Below are 16537 nucleotides of genomic sequence, written 5' to 3'. Positions count from 1 at the left end.
GTTATTCTGACATATATAAACAATAAACAAGAGTAGAAACGTTAAAAGTCATCCAGGACCTCCTCCAATAACAAATTGCTGTAATTGATTGTATCATTCTTTTTTATTGTTGTTTTTTGTTTTTGCTTTTATACTACTGTTGTAGAAAATGTAACTAACGTTAATGAGTTCCTATCCCGTGAAAATGTCCCAAACCTCTCTGAATGTCACGCTGACCCATGCTGTCACATAAACAATAAGGATGATCAAATACATCAACTATTTGTTGTCTTGTAACCCTCCAATGAGTTTTTGAATAGGAGGGATTAAGGGCTAGTACGTAGCCATCATGTTTGTTTTGTTGTTCCGGTCTACCTAACCTAGCAAACTAGCTCCAGTAGCACTGGTAGCAACTTGAAAAGAGCCTTGTCAAAATTAGCTGCAGTACAATACAGTTTAATGTCCACGGGGCGTTTAGAGGGCCGTGCAAAGCTTTTTCTCCAAAAGCAGACCTTTGGACTTTAAAACTGGGGTAACTATTGAAAAGCTTTTGCTGTTTGTTCGACTTTGAAGCATGCTGTTTTGTGTGAGGGATGTATGTCCGTTAGCCAGCGGGAGCCAGGGCTCAGTTTGGAAGAGTTAGTCCAAGATGCTAACTCATTTTGCTGCTGTGTCTGTATTTTAGCAAAAGTCACAAACATTGATTAAGTTAGCTACGTTGTAATAAAACACGACAAGATTGAAATCCGTGAAGTGACATTATGTTATTATTATAGCCTGGATGTATTTGACAAGCTGACGTTAGGTAGCAAAGTAGCACGACTTGACTGTTGCGCATAGAAGGTTTCTTCGTGGATCACAACAAAAGGATTTTTGATAACAAGCTGGCAGCTAGCTAGCTTAGTTAAGCTAATGTTAGCTGACCAAGCTGGATGAGGACTTCTCCACGAATTGCCTCCGATCAGCTTAGTTACATTGACTATAGTTTTTGCTTTTCGCTTAGATTATTTCAGCATTTAGCACAAGCTAACGCTAGTAAACTTATTGTTGTGATTTGAGTCAAGCAGGCCCCCCATCAGGTAGCTAGCAGCCGGCCTTCCCAAGCCACTTGGTGTAGCACAGGGGGGTGGGGGGCTGTCACAAAATACTCTCCTTGTTCACATCCAGTTGATAGCGTTCACTGTATTGTTCATTATGTTCATTAGAAGCTGGTCGTGATTACGTCGCGACAGTGTGAGGCCCGTGTTAACTTTACAAGTTTGCAAGCTAGCTAGCTTGCATGTCGAGTAGTGGTTGTGACAAGCTAACGTCAAGTGGGCATCTCTGTTTGTTCAACTCACATAATGCTAACTTTACTCCAGAAGCAGTTATGTAACCATAGCAATGCTGCCGCCAAAACAAACTTACTGTTCACTAAGTTATTCAGCGAGTAATGTTTTTAATGTTTTGATGAGACTAGGTGGAAACTTTTCTGTACCATATTGTGTTTGTAATGATGTACTTTGTGTGTAACTTTCTCCCAAGGTGTCCATCTCTTTTGAGTATACCCTGCTAGCACTGGCTTCCATCCTGTGACTCACTGGTCACCAGAGGGGCCCCGTCAGAGCAAGGGCCCAACTGTAGCTCTAGGTCCCCTCTGTCTGTCTGTGTGAGAGCTTGTATTGCATCTTCTGGAGACTCCCGGCTCATCCAGCTAAGATGTCCTCCATCTTGCCATTCACCCCTCCTGTGGTGAAGAGGTTGTTGGGTTGGAAGAAGTCGACAAACGGCCCAGGCGGAGCGGGCGGTGGAGAGCAGAACGGGCAAGAGGAGAAATGGTGTGAGAAGGCTGTGAAGAGCTTAGTGAAGAAGCTAAAGAAAACAGGCCAGCTAGATGAGCTGGAGAAAGCTATCACCACACAGAACTGCAACACCAAGTGTGTCACCATCCCCAGGTATACTGCCCAACACTTGATTGCTGTTCAAACAAAAAAGCTGCTGCTGCTGCTGTTACACATGTTTCTGCAGATGTGCTTAGTTTAAGACCTCATCTGAAACCATGGGCTGTTAGCAGATGCTTGCGCTTCTCTTTTCTTAATTCTGTTAACATAACTTCCTGCGATCATTACCAAACATGTAAAACTGTTGGGAATATGGAAAGATTTGTTTAGGGATGTGATTAAGGTTGCAAAATGGTAGAGCATAAATTTCTCATTAAGATGAGCTGAAAATTAAATATTAAATCACTGTTTGTTTACAACTGTACTTACAGTTGCACAATTTGTATTACACTCATGTGGAGAGAGACATTAAAAGTGGTGAGAGAAGAAGTTCTCTTTATCAGCTAGCCAGCCTTGATGGCCCAGACTCATGTTCAGTGGGAACACTGTGTTAACAGATTCATTCCTCACTGATGTGCCAACAAGTACCACATCAGATGCTTGTATGTCTATAGATAGCAGGCTGGTTGTTATCGCCTGAGAATTGTTCTAGGCTTCACTGTTATGTTTGTAGACATTGAGTGGCTGGCTCGACATGAAGGAAATTATTTTTTGTAGAGGATATCTATGTGAGAGAGGGTGGGTTACAAACCCAAAATAATGCCAGATTTGGGCATTACCACCAGCCATACTCACGTTGGTACATTTTGATTGTGATTGGGGAGCTTCTCTACCCTGCTTGCCACTTTGGCAGGTACAGGTACGTTCGGCATTTGGATTGATACTGCTCTAAACACCTGGTTTCCTGCAGTAAAAAAAGCTGTTAAATTTTTGGATCTACAATCTGCTATGGCTGGTGGGCATAAGTTGGTTTCCTGCCCTGTCATGAATCAGACAATTGCAATCATGAATGGTAGTTGGGATCCCACTAAAGTAATTAAGCCTAGTACATGTTGTCATGTATTTGTAGCATTTAACATGTAAAATCTGTTATTGCCCTGTTATTCAGAAGCAACTACTCTCATTTGTCCTCATTCCAAGTTTTTTATTTCTTAGTTGTTGACCATTTTCTTGTGAATGTTTTGAGAATGTCTGAAAATGGATCCCCCCCCCCCTCCCTCTTTGTACCATTGTGTGTCGTCAGTGTTTATTTGAATGTCTCCAGATACGTTCTGAGTTATTTTCGGTGTTTGATACAATGCCACACTGTTGAAGAATGCTCTTTGTCTCACTCATTGTGTGTTAGCAGATTCCATGTTATGTTTTTTTCCTTAATTCTGTCAAAAAGGCTTCTCTTATTTGAAGTTCCCATCTTTCATTTCCACAGCTGAAAATGAATTTGATGTCTTTATTTTGCTATAAGACTCTAATAAAAGAGGCCTTTTAATGTTTACATTACCCATACTGATATTTCTGAATGAGCCATGTCCCATGTTTATCATTTGTTTTTTGTTTTTGTTTTGTTGTTTTCTCTGTGCACAGCAATTGCTCTGAAATATGGGGACTGAGTACACCAAATACGATAGAACAGTGGGATACATCAGGCCTATACAGCTACCCTGACCAAACCAGGTGACTATCCTCAACTATTGTATGGTGTTGCATACAACTTTGATGTGGGAGAGTTGTCATGACAATGTTGAAGGTGACGGACATTGAGAACATCTTTGTTTCTCGTCACAACTCAATTCAATCCATTTCCATTTCCTTCCCCTACCTGGCCATATTATCTGTCACCCCTCATCCCTGTGTATCTTCTACCCATCTCACCACCATCTCCTGTTTGCTGTTCAATCAGATCACTGGACGGCCGTCTGCAGGTCTCCCACAGGAAGGGGCTTCCCCATGTTATCTACTGCCGCTTGTGGCGATGGCCAGACCTTCACAGCCACCACGAGCTACGTGCCATTGAGGCGTGTGAGTATGCCTTCCACCTAAAGAAGGATGAGGTCTGCATCAACCCCTACCACTACCAGAGGGTGGAGACCCCAGGTGAGATAACGCTTTCCAGTGGACATTTGTTACCTAAAGCATGTACATCTTTTTGTATTTTAGTTTCTACTACATGTTGGTTGCTTCTCTGTTTAAATCTGACCTTGAAAAGTTCACTGAATGTTAAACACCAACATTTTTAAAGATATTTGTATTTCCTAGAAAGTGTTTTAGCCTTAGAGATCTGGAAATGGGCCTGTCTGTGTCCTTTGCTTACTTGCTGAGAGTTAGATGAGAAGATCAATAGCATATACACTATATGAAGCAACAGCCAACGGCCGCCTCGCATTAAAAAAACAATAGCTAGCCTGGCTCTTTCCACTGGTAACAAAACAGGCCTACTGGCTCCTTTTAAACGGTTTCCCCTGTTTCCGGTCTTTATGCTAAGGCTACTCTACTCAACTCAATTCTGTTTGGCCGTGCTCCGTTTTCCATTGCAGATAGTACCCAGAGATAGTACCCCTCAACGTAGCTGGTCGTCATAGCGACGCCACACACAACTGCCACGACAGAATTTTCAATGCGACACACACACCAGCGACCCACATACAGCTTTCTTTTGATTTAAGTTACGTTACGTTTGAACATTGCTCAGAATGTAAAGACAGATAAGCGGTATGAAAACCTTCCAGCTGTGTTTTCCTCTGCTGTTGTTGCTGCGTCGGTCTGTGTGGCGGCGGGAGCAGAGGGCTCTGTGAGCGGGCGGCTGTCCGGCCTCACACGCTCCTGGCGCAGGCTTACCCCGCAGCCACTTGCGGAGCTCCTCAACTCACAGCACATTTTTGTTCCGCCATCACTTCTCGTAAAACTGTCAATATTCAAAATCTACACAGCTGATTTCTAACCTCAAAACTTCTCAGAAGTGGATTTACGGATGAAATTCCATACGAAAATTGTAAAATGTAAAACTTTCTGTTGCTGGCCTCTGTCTGGTGCAGCAATGATGATGCAGTGAATAGTGAATATTCTCTCTGACCAATCGGCAGTCTGCTGTGTTTCACATTTTAGTCACCTCAGCTCGCTTGGAACCTCAACAGACCTAGTAGCAGGTACTGGTACAACTTTTCCGCAATGGAAAACCAAAAAAAGTTGAGTCGAGCTGGTACCGAGCAGTGGAAAAGGGGCTTTATACAGCATTTTAGCAAACAGATATGAGAGTGGTGTCAATCTTCGCAAGGAACTTTCAGCAAAAAAAAAAAAGAGTTAATCTCGCAAAATGTCAAACTATTCCTTTTAAGCGTTTCAGGAATGGACAAGCCATAAGAATAAGCCACAGTTGAAGATTTCAGTTTAAGTTTCCCTGTTCTAGTTTCATCATTGTCTTATTGCTGTTGCAATAATGATTTTCTTTGCATTACTGTCCAAAAACAACTGACAGTCATTTTAGAGAAGCATGTAACTGATGGAAGTCTAACTCATCCCTTCTTTAACTTTTACCCAACGCTGTAGTGCTGCCTCCTGTTCTTGTGCCAAGACACTCAGATATCCTGCCAGAGCTGCCACCTCTGGATGACTACACTCATTCCATACCGGAGAACACGAACTTTCCTGCAGGAATCGAACCTCCAAACAACTATATACCAGGTGTGTTTATCTCTGCACTGGATGGGAGGGACTATATTTGACCATTTCACTGGGGGGTTACATAATGTGCTAACTGAAATCTGGTAGTGAAGAAACTGTTATTCAAGGTTTCTGTATTATTACTGTATTACACATATCTAGTTTGTATATGCAACGTAGATACTGGTATTGTCATCAAATACAAACTTGTTGCTCTCTACATCCTGGGTTTATCTTCCCCCTGCATTTTCCATTTACATCACTTAAAGGGATAAAAATGTTTCCTTGATTTCAGTAGGTTAAACAGCCCTATTAAATTATCACAACTCATTTTTACACCCCTGCATCATATCAACAGAAACACCTCCACCAGGCTACATCAGTGAGGACGGGGAGGCCAGCGATCAACAGTTGAATCACAGTATGGACACAGGTACACTAGACTAGCAACTCCTCCTCCTTTCCTTGTGAGTCTGCCTTACCTCCACAGCCAGGTCACAGTCAGATGTATATGTCCATGGAATAAATCTGTTAAAGATGCACGTCATTGTGTCAGCAACACAACAAAACAGTTGAAAGTATTCAAAGGAACTATGTAATAAAGTAAAATCACTGTAAACAAGACAAAGGTGTATCATGTTTTATAGACCAGAACCCATTTTAGAGGTTTGGAAAGATGCACTGCAGCTATCAGAGTCTATCAGAAACTTTTGTTATGGCAACAGTAAACGGTATCTCTTCTTCATGCTAATGCAAACACATCACTTTCACAGTAGTGACATTCCTTTGCAAAGCAGCCACCACTTTCATCATAAGTCTTTGATCTGATCCACCTGTTCCTCATGTGATGGTCTCCTGTGAACCCATCCATATCGATGACTTCCTGTTTCCTTTGTCAGGTTCTCCAGCTGAGCTCTCCCCCAGCACTCTGTCTCCTGTCAATCACAGCATGGGTAAGATGCAAATCCTTCCCAGCTGTAACAACACATAGACCAGAACTGTATATTAATGCATCCCTGGTTGGCACCTTGGTTAATATTATATACACAGACATTTGCAGTGCGTGTATCTTTTCATCAGCATATGAACAGTGTTGTATCAAAAAGATTTTGCTGATGTAATCCTCTACTGTAGACCTGCAGCCGGTGACTTACTCGGAGCCAGCCTTCTGGTGCTCTATAGCCTACTACGAGCTGAACCAGCGAGTAGGGGAGACGTTCCACGCTTCTCAGCCCTCGCTGACAGTGGATGGATTCACAGATCCATCAAACTCTGAGCGTTTCTGCCTAGGCCTGCTGTCTAATGTCAACAGGAACGCCACTGTGGAGATGACCCGGAGGCACATAGGTATGGCACAGCTTCAGGTAGTGTTACAGTAATTTATGGTCTGTAGACAACCAGTTAGCCTCTTGTAGTTTCTTTTAGCTTTTGAGATGTGTCACAGGTCTAGTCTTGCACGTTGCCCCATCTTGTCGGGTGTTTGTTGTAGTTGATGAGGAAAAAGTTTCTGTCTGTGTTTTACAGGAAGAGGAGTTAGACTCTACTACATTGGAGGGGAGGTATTTGCCGAGTGCCTGAGTGATAGCGCCATCTTTGTCCAGAGTCCAAACTGTAACCAGCGGTATGGCTGGCATCCAGCAACCGTGTGTAAAATTCCTCCAGGTAAGATGCTGAAGTTGTCACTTGTGTAGCACTCAGGAACATTTGCTGAAAATAACTGTAAGATGCCCTTTGAGCAAGAGATATCAGTAGACTAGCCAGCTTTTTACATGCAAATGATGATGATGCTGAAGAAGACCATGCATACCCAGCCAGAGTCAAAATTACTCTTGCCACTCGCCAAACGCGAGTACAAATCTACATTGGCAAATAAATAAATGAGGTCAGCCGCCATTGGCCGGTTTCTGAAATAGATCTACTTCATTACAAACTCTCATCACTACAACACATAAGTTGACTGACCACGTTGTGTTTTGCATAGACTCTGCAGAGTGGTGGCGGCATATAAGGTATGACGGTCAGTAATTGTATCGCAGTTCTTTGATTGACCCTCGCCGTCCACTGTCGCTACAGTTATCTAGCTAGCTCTGTGTTTCTGCTGGTAATTTGTTCGTGGTAAGTTGCACACAACTTTGCTGTGAAGAATGCATGAGGATGCTGTAGTAACGTGAGAAAGACTTTTTATTTCTCTTCTGTCTCACTTACTGGCTCTGATGCTCATGCAGCATGTTCATGAATCCCAACTGCCACCTATTAAGGCAAAGTAGAGCCTACAATGCCAAACACACCACAACCACGCTGGGCAATAATTAGCCACAGATACACAATGACAGACCACTGCCAACCAAAGGCCAAATGTTGGCCCTAAGAATTTTATTTCCCCCTATTCTTTTTTCTTTTCTTTTTTTTTTAAGAATCTCTGGCAAACCCCACATAAACTGTTAACCTCTTTGTTCCTTATAGGTTGTAATCTAAAGATCTTCAACAACCAGGAATTTGCAGCCCTGCTGGCTCAGTCAGTCAACCAGGGCTTTGAGGCAGTCTACCAGCTCACCAGGATGTGCACCATCCGCATGAGCTTTGTCAAAGGCTGGGGAGCCGAGTACAGGTGAGCGCTGCAATACTATATTTGAACAGCTTAATTTTAAACATACTACATATGTACAGACTTGAATTAAGCTGATTTTTAAAAACTTACCAGTATTTAATTGTTTATCTGTTATGGCTTATGACCTGGAAAATTTATCTGAAACATTTAGTTAAGGGAAGTTTTGCTTCCTCACCAGTAGCTTAATTTTGCTTTTCTTTCTAAGAATGTAGCCTATGTTTCAGAGTGGAAGTTACCATTGTAGGTTTATTTTCACACACACATTTCCTTCTTTACATTTTAAGTCGAGACCTCCTAACCACAACACCCACTTCCTGGCAGCAGTGATGCATAGTGTACATAATAAAGCATTGAAGCATCATAAATCACGTGTTGTTAGGAGTAAAAAAGGCTTAGCACAATCCCAGACATTAAATTCTACATCTTTGTTTTCCAGGCGGCAGACTGTCACAAGCACTCCTTGCTGGATCGAGTTGCATTTGAATGGTCCATTGCAGTGGCTGGACAAGGTTCTGACCCAGATGGGTTCCCCATCTGCACGCTGCTCCAGTATGTCGTAGACAGCTATTGAAACGCCCCCAAAAAACACAGTCCATTACATGATCATTAAATTCTAAACTTGTGAGTCCTTTCATGAAAAAAAAAATGGAAACCCCACAGAATTAATTTTCTGTAAGATTCTTCATAGTATTTGTGGCCCAGTTCCACATCCCTCTTAACTTTACACACAAATACACACACAAGAACAAATGCAGCTACACTGTCACACGCGCACACACACATACAGACTTTTCAGTAAAAAAAATTGGCACTTTGTTACCCATCTATGTCATGCACCTTGTTAAATTGCTTTTCCCCAAATCCTTAATATTAGATCTATTTGTGGTACAAATAAAATGTATATTGGTTTTTAGTCCAGGAAGTAGGGGAAATACCAAAAATATCTGTGAATAGTTTCTCAGTATTGAAGATTGCTTGTATGAGTGACACGAGCTTGAATGCTAAAATGATTTTTGTTCCAGCCCACCCCAACCATTGTTCTAAACCTAAGTTTACTTTTCTCTGGGAAACTTGGCCCCATCAGTTGTCAGGGGGAGGTTGCTAGGTGAAGAAACGATGGCCTTTGTTGGCCGTTGTCCTCTGAAGGAAACGCCACAATGTGTTTATAAAATTTGATTGAATTGACTTTGCCGTAATGGCCCTTTTTGTAACTCTCGACGTGTGTCGTTATAAGACATACTTCTTAATGGACAAATAGGAATGTTAGTTAAAAGAAAATTATTCAAAAACCCCAAACAAACTGCAAGCTTGATCTGGCTGTAGTTTATTTCTTTGTCATTATATGGCACTCTACATGTCCAGCCTGGTATGAAAGCTAATGAGGTGTTGGCCAGGCTTTTCCAAGGTGCACTGGGCAGGGACCAGAGAATATCAGCTGTTATCTAAAGCTTTTTTTCCTCTTTTTGACACAACATTGGGAGTCCTGGGGCTCTCCAAGGTGAAGCATTAAACGTCTCACCAGGAGAAATAGAAGGTTTTAATGAATCCATTCTGTTTTTAGCCTATATCCCCATTGTTTTGCTACTTTTTTGTATTCTCATGTATTTTTATATATAAATATACTTAAAATCTTCTGTCGTTCACTTTTTATTAAAGTAATATTTTCAAGACCACAGCTGTTTCTAAAGTGACATGAGGGGCATGAATCATTCCTTCATTTTACCCAAAAGGTTCTGTTTGAATTCATCTCCAATTGCAGCTCTTTGTCTTGTCAAAAAAAAAAAAAAGTCACTGCCCCACATGATGTGTAGCCTGTTTCTATCCTTTGTTTTTCCAAAGAAATCTGGTGCATTTAAAGTACACAAAACAACAACAAACCCAAAACCTACTTTCTTGTAATGCTTTTAATGATTCCAGAGGCATGTAAAACTTTGTAATGGCCATTCATTCATTCATTTCTTCACTTTTATTTCTTTTTTTGTTTGTTTTTTGAAAACACACGTGACCTCTAGTAGCCTTTTGGTGCTTAATCAAGCGGGTTAAGGTCAACCAGATACAATTGGCTTTTAAAATGTTACAGAAACATGGGAGAAAAGAAGCGCGAATGTGCCTGCACACTGGGACATTCTGTGTTTATGTGTGTGTGTTGTATTTGTTCTGTCTATAAAATACAGTATGTACAACAAGACGTATTAGCTTAAACTCTGCCATTATTGTCATTACGTGGCTGTTGCGAATTTAACACGTTTTCCCTCCCTTCTATTTGATGTAAATGTGTTTACCTTATGGCACTAGTGATTGTACTTTAAGTGCACCTAGTGAAGTTTGGATTTGGGGAACTGAACCATGTGTTAGGGTCCAGTGTTACATTGTTTTTATCTTTGGCCTACAACATATGAATGTGAAAAAATACATTACAAAAACTGACGTGGACCAGACGTACATAAACATAACAGTAGTACAGTATGTGTGTATTTAACAGTAATCTTTTTGCAAAGCAGTCAGTACAGTAGATGTCGCAGTTGTTTTACCAGTAGAGGGCGATATTGATAGAGCAGTTCTTTTTTTTTTGTTTGTTTGTTTTTTTTTTGTTTGTTTTTTTCTTTTCTTTTCTGGCCATAAGCTTCTCAGGCGTGTGGCATATTATGCAGACTTCATAAAACACTAATAAAGATTTTTATTCTCATGATTTGTGTGTGTGTGTGTGTGTGTGTGTCTTGATTGTAGATATGGTCTACAGTACAGTAAAGACTATAATAATTGCTCATCTATTGGGTCAACAGTGTCATCTTGGATAACTTATCAGACTTTGCACCATAACCCTCTTGTAAAGTGTTCAAATGTTTGCTGAGTAGTACGAGAACATTATCAGACAAGATCTCCACTTTTTAAGCAGTGGATGAGTAAACCTGGGACAGAATAATTTCTATACAAATGCTGTTTAAATAATTTGCTAAAAATTAAGTAGTATGATTACAGTGTTCCAATTTGGGTATTTTCATACACAATAAAATATAGGAAAAAGCTCGGAATCTGCTTATAGTGACCAATTTGACACAAACAGATGTGATGACTGAAAGGTTTCCACTGTATTTTACTTTAAAACATTTCAAAGACAAACATTTAAATTTTTATGCCAGTACATTTATCTGACTGCCATAGTTTGCAGATTTAGATTTTATATACAAAACATATGATTAGCTTACAAAATGTGATTTATGTCTTACACATCAAACTCCTCAACATTGACTACTTACACTTTATTGCATCAATAATAATAATCATCAAACTTTACCTATATTTTGCAAGTAATGCTTATTGATTAACTTGATATTTTCATATACTTTTGAATGCTGCACTTGAAATGGAATACATTGTGTGATCGCCACTTTAGTAAAGGGTGTACAGTGGTGGAATGTAACTAAGTACATTTACTCACTGTAAACTGTGCTTACTGTACACATTTGAAGTATTTGTACTTTAATTGGGTGTTTCCATTTTCCTGGTACTTCATACTTCTTCTCCACTACATTTAAAATATTGTTCTTTTTGTTTGATGCTTTTCTTATTATTTACCTTTCAGAAGAAGATTTTATATACAAAATGTGATCAGTTTATAAATATGATGCATTGTTATGGATTAAATTATCCAAAAACACATAAAGCAATAAAAATTATACCCCACCTCAATCAATTACAACATTGCAGTACTATTACATCTTAATGCGTAATAACAATGGTCCAATAAAACTATAAGGCTGATGGGGGGGTGGTTTTAATTTTAATACCTTATAGTTTTCTGGTAATACTTGTAGATACAATTTTAAACGTACAGTATAAGAGTAATCTTACTTGTAATACAGTTTTTTATAGGGTTGTATGTTTACTTAACTTAATAACTTAAGTTAATGTGTGTCGAACAAACAAGCTGTCATTAGATTTGTACTTCCGCGGCCACCGTAGGCTACGTCAGAAGTAAATACTATGTGCTAACCTCCAGCTAGCTACTTAAGACAACATGGCTTTTAGTTTGTACTCTCTCATTCAAGCAGCAATCCTGTGTGTCAATGCTGTCGCTGTATTGCACGAAGAAAGATTTCTGAGTAAAAGTAAGTGGCTGTAGTTTTTGTAATTTTATGCGCTTATGATATGTGAAATGCGAAATAGTACTTAGCTAATGCTAACTGGCTATTAACAAAAACTGGTAAGAACATAAAAATCTTTATCGGCGAAGGGTGAACATTATCTAGAGTTGGTGCACCAGCCTCTAATGAACAGCTGTAAGTGTGTGACAGAGGTTGTCTGAATTTAAATTCGTTACAATGTCCTACTTTTGAAAAGCCACACATAACTTTATAAACAAAGTACAACAATCAAACATAAGCTTAGCAAAAGGTGGGGAATTAAAACACTGGTCTGGCAACTTATATAACAGTATTTAACAAAATACAATGAAGACAATCGGTGAAATGTCTTTTTATGTAAAGAAAACAGTACTTAGTTGAAGCATGTTCTATTTTAATATTGAACCTGTCTGTCTTTGCAATTTAACCACCTTCAGTTGGCTGGGGAGTAGACCAAAGTGTTGGTGGTTTTGGTGATGAACCAGGCATCAAAGTGCAGCTAATGAATCTCATCCGCTCAGTGAGGACAGTGATGAGAGGTAAGTACACACACACACACACAGTTTTTTTAAGTGTGAGTAACAAACAAGTCTAGTGAGCCTCCTCTTGGCTCTGATCATGTCATCTCTTTTGCTCTGCAGTGCCGTTGATTGCCGTGAATTCAGTCTGCATTGTGTTGCTGCTTCTGTTCGGATGAAGAGGAGTGAAGATGGGACCAACCAATCTGCTGTCAGGAGAACATCTCCATCACCTCAGGAACCCTTGTGCAGAAACATTGCATCTCTTTGAAACACAGAGTGTCTCCTGTCAGCCTAAATATGAATGTTGTCACTTGATAATTCACATCAAGACATGGGATAATTGTTAATGCCGGTTTTATACGGCATAGTAATTCAAATACGTAACATCAGCTACTGTTAATGATTAATTTATCTCTTCATTTGAATAGCACAATTAAATGCTGTATAATGAACACTTAATTTGATTTTGATTAAAATATTCATATGAAAAAATGTACTTTTATGAGAAAATCTGTCACAAAGAAGCCGGCTGTTAAATGGTTGTGATTTTTATACACTGGAAAAGTGTAAATTAACTCATGAATAAGTGCTGTTGTTGTCAAAATGCTCGAAAAAAAATATTTTTTTTAACAGTCATTATGTGTCCTATTACTGCGTTTCGTTTTCTGAAATAGCCGAAGCTGTGTTGTTTGTCTCAGCTCGCATGCCGTACTTTTAACCAGCGACGCAGACATTAAAGTCTGTGTTCGCGTCATGGGCCCGATTACCCAGGTTAATTCATAAGTAGTGATACAGAGTGCTTAATGTCTCCGGTAAACTTGCTGTGTTGCATCGTAATTATTTAGTTTCAGCAATAATGGGGCACGCGCAGATTTGCGTTGTTGCCGCCATCACTGCGTGTCCTGCATATTTAGTTTATGTTTACATTTACTCTTCTCATAAGTTGTTGAAAACAAAGGTACTCAACAACGACAGACTTCCAAGTTTCGTGTATCTTTACATGAAATATTTGGCCAAAGCTCTGACTCGGAGGACAGGCTACTTGTACACAGTAACTAATACAAAGAAGTGTGAGGTTGTTTACACTGTCCTCAACTGCAGGTAAGCATGGCCCACTTGCAGTTAACTTTTAAATGGGAAGCTTTTTACACTATCTGAAAGAGTTGACTGCTGGTCATCCACAGTATGAGTCAGTGTGTTTGTCTTTCTAAGGCTGGAGACCCTCCTGTTGAGGAGGTTCTGCAGTGCTGCTGGTTATGGTTGGGATTATCCAGACAGCGAATACAGAGACATCCCACTATGCTTCCCTGAGTTTCTGTGTCGCAGACTGCTGCTTATATTGCTAACTGATGAAAACTTTCGGCTCAGCCCAGCAGGTAAGACAGCATGCATGTCTCTTTAAGCAGAGGTTTCTGCAGATGTCTCATACACCTAGAAGGAACATTTTGAGTACATTGTATTTAGTTCATTCCCTCTGGCCTGACTCCCATATTTTATGTTTATAGTAAAAGGTTTGAAAATGGTGGTGATGTGACAGTGAGTGTCAATTACTTTTGCAGGTCTGGTACGTGTGCATCAGAGTATAAAAACCCTTGAGCCAGTTGATGAACTGAAGAAAGGTCCTTTCGTGCTGCTGGTTCGAGTCCTGGAGTACCGGCAAATTGATGCAGGGGTAGAGGTGGACATCTGTCTGTCTGCCACTTCTCGCTCTGGGTGCCCAGTGTGGGAGAGTGTGCTGACGTTTCTATCGAAAAAGAAGCTCCTCAAAGCCGTCAGAAGCCCACCCAAGGATGAAAACGAGAGTGAGCAGTGTTACAGTGATTTCTGCAAAGAATGTTTTTAGCCTTTTGCAGACTCAAACTCTTTCCGGTTATGTTCCCCTGCTCTGACAGGCCAACCAGATGAGCCTGTGCCAGAAAATATGAAGCTGGTAGAGCTCAGAGTTCCCAGGACTACCGGCCTGCGATGTGTTTGGTCCTTCTCTGACTACTCCCTCTGCCGGCTCCTCTCTTTACCAGTCGGGCTCTTTGGCTGCAGGTTGCAGACTGCACCAAGTCTCTGGATGCTGTCTGTCTCCTTGGCTGAAATAGAAAAGCACAAAGGTAAAAGATTTTATGGACAAGACAAAACAGGTGATAGGTTCATCTAACTTTGTAATAATTGAACGTGCAGCCAGTTCATGAAAGCATTTATATTTGCTATTAAAGGGATTTTTAAATAAGGGCACATGCCTTTTTCCCAGCAGACATTTCCTTTTCCTGTTATGGAAAGTCCTCTGTGAAACAGGTCAATAGACATATTTTAATTGTGTAAAGTGTTTTCAGCAGCACTGGTCAGACCTTCTCATTGCTCTGTTGTGTCATCAGGTGTTGGAGTCATCACAGCTCCTGTCAACGTCACAGCCCAGTTTAAAGAGCCTCTGCTGGTACCAGGAAAAGTGGCGATCAAGTTTTGGGAGACGACCAGTCAGTCTCCTGCCCAAAGCCTCCGCTTCCGCATGCAGCAACCTGGGAGCAACATATCTCACATGACTGGATGGATTTCGAGATGACTGATTAACATAGGCGGTTGATATTTGTAGTTTTGTCAAAACAAAATAAAATACTGATTTTGTACCTTTTTACTGTTTTTGCTCTGTAGACAACATAGTGTGTAATCAATTAAATGCAATAAGGTTGGTCTGGACAGTCAGCTAATCGGCATTCAAGTATTTTTTTATGATCATAAAATAAGGTAGATTTTTTGTTTTGTGAATTTGAATTATATATATTCTCATGAGAACATGTATTACAGATGTATCTACCTCTGGGCCACCGCTTTTATTATTTAAGGGGTTTCAGTTTCATTGAGTGCAACCACTTCATTACCTATGATGTTGGAGTTTTCCTTCTACAGACAAGGCTGATTTCTATAAATGTGAGAATAGATAAATGTAACAATATTAAAAGGTCCATGTCATCTGATGAATACAGACCTTGTCCTAAGACTACACTCTAAAAACCTCCACTGTAAAATAAAATGTGACGTCCAGATGCATAAGAGGAACCGATTTAAATACATGGCAAATCACTTTTTTGTGCCAGCAGGAGTCAGGACTGATTTCTTAAGTTTGTATGTAATCTTGGATAATTTTGTGCTGTTTGAAATAATAGGAACATGAGTAGAGGGTGGAGTCTTCTTTAAGCTAATCGCTTACTGCAGGCTATTGCTCCTTATTTGCCGGACAGACATGAGAGTGGTATTGATTGTATTCTTTTCATCCTAAAATGTCCTCAGATGGATTAGGAAATCACACCACGGTCATTCTACTGTTGTTCGTGTTCTTGTCAGATATTCTTTTGCAACTGAAAGGATCATAATAGCTGGGAAATAATTAGAAGATTTCTCATTAGTTGTATTAGCAGGACTTGCATGTTCTTGCTGTTGGTTTCATAGATCTACTATACATGAGCACTTTGTCAAGATTAAAGACTTCAATATTTGATCCCTCCGATATTCCTGTTTGCAGCTTTCATGTATGTGAAGCTCTGTCTTCCTTTATTATTTATAGGAACACATTCGGTGCATGTGACTGCGAGAAGTGGCTTTTCGTGCACCCCTGCACCAACGCAACATTTCCTAAAGGAATAAGGCAGATGGTTTGTAGCATGAAGTATGGTGGATGGGGGGACGGGAGGTTTAATCTTTGTGTTTGAAGAGAAAACAATGGATTTCCACATTCATCAGAATAGGATTAAAGGTCAGGTTTAGTCAAGATTACCACTCCACCAGTGAATTCCCTTCGCTTTAAAATGAAATGCAGGTTGGAATATTTAACAATATGCTGAAGAA

The 16537-nt window shown here is 40.2% G+C and overlaps 3 protein-coding genes across 3 annotated transcripts; all 3 read left to right on the top strand.

The window, feature by feature from the left end:
* The first annotated feature begins 355 nt into the window (after positions 1–355).
* LOC119891755 (mothers against decapentaplegic homolog 2) lies at positions 356–10750 on the top strand. The gene is made up of 11 exons (XM_038703592.1): positions 356–511; positions 1504–1913; positions 3381–3470; positions 3697–3890; positions 5340–5474; positions 5812–5886; positions 6353–6406; positions 6588–6800; positions 6978–7115; positions 7917–8061; positions 8498–10750. Exons 2-11 carry the CDS (start codon positions 1678–1680, stop codon positions 8619–8621), a joined length of 1404 nt encoding a protein of 467 aa, XP_038559520.1. The 5' UTR covers positions 356–511; positions 1504–1677; the 3' UTR covers positions 8622–10750.
* A 1262-nt stretch (positions 10751–12012) lies between these two features.
* On the top strand, positions 12013–13336 carry LOC119891754 (immediate early response 3-interacting protein 1-like). Its single transcript, XM_038703591.1, has 3 exons — positions 12013–12170; positions 12623–12724; positions 12827–13336. The coding sequence occupies exons 1-3, from the start codon at positions 12080–12082 to the stop codon at positions 12880–12882; spliced, it is 249 nt and encodes an 82-aa protein (XP_038559519.1). The 5' UTR covers positions 12013–12079; the 3' UTR covers positions 12883–13336.
* Positions 13337–13494: 158 nt separating this feature from the next.
* Positions 13495–15326, top strand: si:ch211-12e13.1. The gene is made up of 5 exons (XM_038703589.1): positions 13495–13807; positions 13919–14082; positions 14266–14508; positions 14599–14808; positions 15073–15326. The coding sequence occupies exons 1-5, from the start codon at positions 13563–13565 to the stop codon at positions 15255–15257; spliced, it is 1047 nt and encodes a 348-aa protein (XP_038559517.1). The 5' UTR covers positions 13495–13562; the 3' UTR covers positions 15258–15326.
* The last annotated feature ends 1211 nt before the right edge of the window (positions 15327–16537 follow it).

The sequence above is a fragment of the Micropterus salmoides genome, unplaced genomic scaffold, assembly GCF_014851395.1.
Source record: "Micropterus salmoides isolate LMB-PRFRI ecotype aquatic unplaced genomic scaffold, ASM1485139v1 Ms_hic_scaffold_7, whole genome shotgun sequence".
Classification (NCBI taxonomy): domain Eukaryota; kingdom Metazoa; phylum Chordata; class Actinopteri; order Centrarchiformes; family Centrarchidae; genus Micropterus; species Micropterus salmoides.
Note: the sequence above shows the minus strand (reverse complement) of the source record. Positions and strands in the feature narration are given on the sequence as shown.

Coding starts and splice junctions, on each gene's coding strand:
- LOC119891755 (XM_038703592.1), top strand. CDS start 1,678: ATGTCCTCCATCTTGCCATTCACCCCTCCTGTGGTGAAGAGGTTGTTG. Junction 1,914..3,380: donor AAGTGTGTCACCATCCCCAG/GTATACTGCCCA, acceptor CTCTGTGCACAG/CAATTGCTCTGAAATATGGG. Junction 6,801..6,977: donor GATGACCCGGAGGCACATAG/GTATGGCACAGC, acceptor TGTGTTTTACAG/GAAGAGGAGTTAGACTCTAC.
- si:ch211-12e13.1 (XM_038703589.1), top strand. CDS start 13,563: ATGGGGCACGCGCAGATTTGCGTTGTTGCCGCCATCACTGCGTGTCCT. Junction 13,808..13,918: donor TACACTGTCCTCAACTGCAG/GTAAGCATGGCC, acceptor TGTCTTTCTAAG/GCTGGAGACCCTCCTGTTGA. Junction 14,809..15,072: donor TGAAATAGAAAAGCACAAAG/GTAAAAGATTTT, acceptor TTGTGTCATCAG/GTGTTGGAGTCATCACAGCT.
- LOC119891754 (XM_038703591.1), top strand. CDS start 12,080: ATGGCTTTTAGTTTGTACTCTCTCATTCAAGCAGCAATCCTGTGTGTC. Junction 12,171..12,622: donor AGAAAGATTTCTGAGTAAAA/GTAAGTGGCTGT, acceptor AACCACCTTCAG/TTGGCTGGGGAGTAGACCAA. Junction 12,725..12,826: donor AGTGAGGACAGTGATGAGAG/GTAAGTACACAC, acceptor TTTGCTCTGCAG/TGCCGTTGATTGCCGTGAAT.